Raw genomic sequence first — 6,070 nt, 5'->3', positions numbered from 1 at the left:
AAAGCATAACTTGACAAGCATCGAAAATTATGCTGCCTGACATTGCCAATGATTCAGAACAGTAGATAAGTTCAGGGATGTGACATCGCCATCTACCAATCAGCACACTGACCACATTGGCCAATTAGCACACTGAACAGACCAGCCAATCGGCACACTGACCTATTAAGTATTAACAAGCTGAACAAAACTCCAATACTAAAATCATTCATGCTATTAACCATCCGGCCAGAAGCTAGGAACTGCCAAACTAGAGCCCTGACCATTCTGGCTCCTAAATCGTTGGAGCAGATTCAGCTCAAACCAAATGCAACATTACTAAGCAAAGTTCAGATTCAGCTCAAACCAAACCAAATGCAGATTGAGGTTCAGATTCAGCTCAAACCAAACCAAATGCAGATTCAAGTTCAGCTCAATATTACTAGGCAAAGTAATCCTCAATTGAAGCTGTAAACTATTCCAACTACTCCAGGAGCTGATTACAGAGAATGAGATATTTGCATTTATATACCTAGGCACTTGCTTGATTGCTCCCAAACTGGTGCTGCACTGCTGCTGGCCTACCGCTGTATTGCACCATGCTGTACGATGCGAGGGGATCCATGCTTCAGGCAGCGGTAAGGGGGGCTCAAGATCCCACCACCTGCTGGAACCGGCCCTGATCATATATGGTGTACCGAAACCAACTGAAAACTAAGTTCCTGGTCCACCAGGCGAACACAACACACTCAAATTTTTTAAAGATCCCTCAATTTATGAAACAGTGCTTACTATGCAAACAAAAGTGAAATAAAAAACTTTTTGTTAATCATTCAATAATCTCTATGAGAACTCAAGAGAGGATCTGTGTGCAGTTCAATTTTATATCTAGTGTAGTAACACTTGTTTTCAGCTAACTTCTTAGCAACTTACTCCAAAAATTGTAAATCTACCCTTGAGAAGGCTGCAGTACAACCCAAGATTTTCATGCTGAAGGCCACAAAGTTATATAAGACATCCGGTAGTAGTCTTGGCACTGAAAATTTTGATGCAATTATTTTACACAAACAAATAAAGTTGATTATTCCTGTCATAACTGCAAATAGAAAGTTAAAGACCAGATGAAACTACAACTCAAAGATGCAAGGAACTTCTTTTCCATTTCATCAATATACAACCGGCCATAAATGGATAATCATAACGCTTTGTAACCATATAAAAGTTGAAAATCTGAATGTGCCAATGTTGAACAACATATTTAGTAAACCTGGCTTGGATGAAATTAAAATCTACGTAATTTCCAACAAGGAAATATCAAATGATGGAAATGTACAGCCATGATAAACTGCAACTGCATGAATAGTGCAAATCCTAATCTAAGACTTGACCTTCTCGTTAATGGAATGCTTGTTATGCTAAGTGACACTCTTATCACCCTTCAGTTGGTTCTTTTTCATGGCTATTGAGCACTGGTCGGGCCTTCTACCATTTGCATTCATCTCTGCTTGTGCCTTCCTCCGCCTCATGCGGTTCTCCTGCCTCAAACTCCTTAGAGCCTGTGCCCTCCTCTCAATCTCCAGTGCTTCTGAGAAGTTCCACACCCTGACAGCACCATCCTCGCCTGCACATACAATCCTATCTGCACCAATGGCAATGGAGAAGAGATCACATCTAAAGCCATGAAGCATCCTCTGTGGAGGCTCTATGGTGCTCACATCAAAGCTCTTAACACTGAAAGGGCCCTTTGATGACTTTTTTGGGGTCAGAAGCTTCCTCGAATCAATCAATGCAATCCTACCATCACTCGAGGCTGAGACAAGCCATGGATACTCAAAAGCAAGAGAATGAACTGGGCCTGAATGTGGCACCCAAGTAGCAAGTGGTTTACTATCCTCATCATCAGAGACATCAGAAATATTAAACAAGCGAATAGCTCCATCCTCTCCACCAGTAAATAGCACATCCATCAAGTGTGTCCGAGCCAAAGAATACGCGTTTCCAACATGTGCATTGGAAATTAAGCTTGTCAACTCACTGTTCCTGATATCCCATACATATACATCTCTACCAGCTGTACTAGCAATGGTATTTCCATGTGGAGCAAGATCCCAGACCCAGTCTGCATGCATGAGCTTTTGCAGACACTCCATGCGAGTCCTGTCCCAAACACGAACAGTCATGTCCCAAGAACCACTGTAAATCCTCAATGAATCTAAGGCAAGACAAGTCAGAGGACCTTCATGTCCCCAGAGGCGAAACTCTGAATTCTGGTCAGTACCATTTCCAGAGATGTGAAAAAGGTGATCATTCCCTTCAACAGCCCTCCAACACTGAATGTAGGCATTGGTTCCTCCAGTCACTAAAAGCCTAGTGTCAGCTGCAATCGCCCTGATGGTGCCACCAAGTGGGCGGGATGTATCAATCAAGAGCCCTTCCTCCATGTTCCACATCCTAACCACAGAATCACGACCGCCACTGAAAATCAGATTTGCCGATGCCAGAAGGAACACAGCACGTACATCCTCATTGTGGCCACGAAAAACATCCACATTGAATTTCCCCATGAATGATTTACTTCGAAACTCCCGCTCCACAAAAAATGTTTTCCAGGACTTCCCGTCTAGGGGACCACCTGGAACCAAAAGCCCATTTAGGGTGGCAGGAAGATTTGGAAGCCCCCATCTTTCACAGTACAACTTCTTCCATCCGTGATGATCTGTGGCTAAAGTATGCAGAAGGGTGGAGACACAAGATACAATTCCAAGCTCCTTTGCATCGAGGCGTGCAAGGACCTCACAGACCAATGCAGCTGGCAAATCGGTGAAGCACCTGAGACCACAGGTCGAGGCAGTTGCTTCACCCCGCACTTCATCATCTTTCTTTGGATTAGAGTCTCTTGGAATTGATTCATAACTGGACTTCTGGTTCCCTAATTTGTTGCGGCTCTTCCAACCTTTAGCCTTCCAGTAGTGAGATAAGGGATTTGCCTGGATGAGTGTACCCTCAGGGCAAATGCTGGAGCAATTATCAGGCGAAGAAACTCCTCTTCCCTTGTTGCAGTCAAAGGCCATAAAATTGTGAAATCCAACTTCGAGATGAATCTCCAAAGAGCAATCCCCTCAATCCAGGAGAATCAGAACACAGACAGCTGAAAAAGAAAAGGAGAGATCAATGCTCAAATCCAGTATAGGACATGGGTGCACATGTACACCCAATAAATTTTTGCAAAAAAAATAAAAGCTAGCAGGTAAATACATAGTCAGATCTATAAACTGCCACTCGATACCCTTGTCCATTGCCCAAATCCACACGTGCTTAATCCCCGTGCAGCCATTAGAAGACGGGTAGGGTATGGATATATACCCGTTTGATAAGAGGGTAGGGTAGGGTAATCCCTGTACACACCCATTCGTGATTCCATCTCTGACGAGGCATGCCGCCAGTAGCGGCGACTCCAGCAAGGCTCCCCATCAACATAGCACTCGCATCTGCCGCAACCGCCATTGCCCTTACTTTCCCCGAACCTCGCCGACCCCCACCCTGCTCATAGCTGCAGCAATCTCGCCAATGGAAGCATCGCAACATCTCCAGGTGAGATTTAGCAGCAGGAAACACCAGGTACAGAGGATTGGAAGAAACCATCGGTGATGAGAGGTATGGCAAGGGCCTAGCACATGGGTTACTAAGCAGACAAATCCCACAAATTCGCTTTTCCTATTGCTAGCTGCTCCTGCGCGATTCTTTCTTTTTGTTTTTGTTGCGACGAATTGATTCAGTATTCCTTAATTGGATTGCTTCTGAGAGCGTGGATACGTGAGGAACAAGAAATATTTTCCCTGCGTTCGATCTATGGGTGTTTGCCAATTAATTGATCACGATTTGTTTGCCTATTCTTGATTAATTGCCTGTGAAAGCTGGAACATAAGTAATGGGCACATGGATATGGGCAAATCTGGGGAGGGTGCTGAAGGGGCAATCGATGAATTGATTTTGTGGTGGGCAAGCACGGGCGTGGCCAAACCCTCCCCAGCGACAGGCATTCAGATCCGAACACAAATTGCATGTATTAGGGTTTTGAACTTTGGGGTGTTCGATTTCGCACGGCAGGAAGGGAAGGGAAGGGAAGGGAATGAGTGGGCGTACCTGCCGGTTGCTGGTCATCGGCGAAGGGCCCGACGAAGACTTGGTCAAGGGCGTCGAAGCTCGCCCTGTCGCCGTCGCCGTCGCCGCTAGGAAAGAAACAGAGAGGCGAAGGCGTGGAGCGGACAGGAAGAGGAGGCAACGCGAGGCGCTCAGCCCTTTTTAGGCTTAGTTTGGCAGCAGGAGCAAACTAACCCAGGGAAGAAAGCCCCTACCGGGAATTTCCGGGGAAGATAACCCTGCGGGGGAAAATGCTCCTCTACTATTTCGAAGCCCCGCTGGTATTTACTTGGCACACGGAGAATCTAGTGTTAGACGTTATACTAGTCCATACAGGCTTAATGTATATATTATCAAGATATTATCCAAAATAGCAGAATATTACTCCATGGTCCCCGGAGGTAATAGGCACATGCTATTACATATAAATATAAGCTTAACCCTTCTCGACCAGTACCAACATACTTAAAATGAGAAGACAGCTAAAATGATTCACACCATACGACTTCTATGTTACACAACATGCTCAAAATTTTTCAGAACTGTTATCGTGGCACGATACAACGCACTTCAGCATATAAAAAACACATGTGCAAGCATCAAGAGCCAGTAAAATGGCATGTCAATTCAGCACAAATCGTTTCATTTTTCTCAAATCATGTATTGCTTCCACCAAGGACTCTGCAGGTAAATAAAAAAGAGTCAAAATTGTGAAATAATTCAGCCATATCAGCAGTAGAAGGTGGCAAATTGGTAGCACACAAAGCAAAAGTGTAAATATCTAGCACAAGTTTGCAAAGACCAGAGAGACAACGCTGCTGCAGTGTGTAAATATCTAGCACAAGTTTGCAAAGACCAGAGAGACAACGCCGCTGCAGTTTCCTACTAGACGAGACAAGATCAAAATATGGCTTCAGCTTCAGCTTAAAAATAAAATCAGATTAGCTTAGCTCATAATAATTTTGTTACGACAATGCAAACAAAATCTTGCAGCAAATGTACTTGTCCAGAATTACTTACGCAAGGGTTCACAACAATCTATCAAAAAAGACAGTCAAGAAAATCTATCACGAGATCTTGTAGATTGTCAGGAAGCAGTCAGGGCATGACTTTTCTTATATGCATTGTGCCTGTCCAATCTGTCCAGATTAAAAATGTCACAAGTAACTAGAAATCTGCATGCACAGTCACTTATATATTCGAGTTTCGGTCTTTCAGATACTCATTATTTAGTGATCTTGACAATCCACAGGATACTAGGATCATGTAGTGCTCACACTAAGGGCACTGTAGTTACCAAAAGAATAAAAATTTTAAAATAATTCAGCCATGTCAGCAGCAGAAGATTCACACAAAGCAAGAGTGTAATATCTAGCACAAGTTGATTAATAGTAACTTGTTGTACCAACCAATAATCAATGGAACAAATCAAGGATTAGCAAATAAGTTGGTCTATGACAAGTTTAGAAAAAATAAACTATCATTTCAGTGGAGCAAACTGTAGCAAAACTGACATGATGAAAAAGCTATGATACTTAGCATGAAAGAAACAACACAAAAGCTACCTTTGGGATCTTAGCGACTGACTCTCGAATCATGCAGTGCTTCCCATAAGGGCTCTGCAATTAATAAAAAAATGAAATAATTTAGCCATGTCAGCAGTAGAAGGTTCATACAAAGCAAAATTTTACATGGTTAGACATGATCAGACAAGTAAATTTTTCATGAACCATACACTGAGCATATTCAAAGAAATGTACCTGATTTTTTGTTTCAGCTACAGTAATCGAACATTAGGTTCTTAGTTGTAATGAATGTCTTTCTGAGTGTCTCAGATTCAAAAATATCCAAAGCATATGACTTCTCCTTATCGGTTAATTTAACCATAGCATCCACTTGATCAACACACTTCTCAACTGAAAATTCTTCTGCTTGCCTTTTTTTTTCTTCA

At 42.9% G+C, this 6,070-nt stretch overlaps 1 protein-coding gene across 1 annotated transcript; it reads right to left on the bottom strand.

Annotated features, from left to right (window-relative positions):
- Positions 1-1,117: 1,117 nt before the first annotated feature.
- On the bottom strand, positions 1,118-4,273 carry LOC101762972 (F-box/WD-40 repeat-containing protein At5g21040). Its single transcript, XM_004965151.3, has 2 exons — positions 4,123-4,273; positions 1,118-3,127 (listed from the first exon to the last, which is right to left on the bottom strand). The coding sequence occupies exon 2, from the start codon at positions 3,048-3,050 to the stop codon at positions 1,395-1,397; it is 1,656 nt and encodes a 551-aa protein (XP_004965208.2). The 5' UTR covers positions 3,051-3,127; positions 4,123-4,273; the 3' UTR covers positions 1,118-1,394.
- Positions 4,274-6,070: the final 1,797 nt, after the last annotated feature.

This window comes from Setaria italica, chromosome IV (assembly GCF_000263155.2).
Source record: "Setaria italica strain Yugu1 chromosome IV, Setaria_italica_v2.0, whole genome shotgun sequence".
In the NCBI taxonomy this organism is placed as follows: Eukaryota; Viridiplantae; Streptophyta; class Magnoliopsida; order Poales; family Poaceae; genus Setaria; species Setaria italica.
This window is presented reverse-complemented; position numbering and strand designations above follow the sequence as displayed.

Coding starts and splice junctions, on each gene's coding strand:
- LOC101762972 (XM_004965151.3), bottom strand. CDS start 3,050: ATGGCCTTTGACTGCAACAAGGGAAGAGGAGTTTCTTCGCCTGATAAT.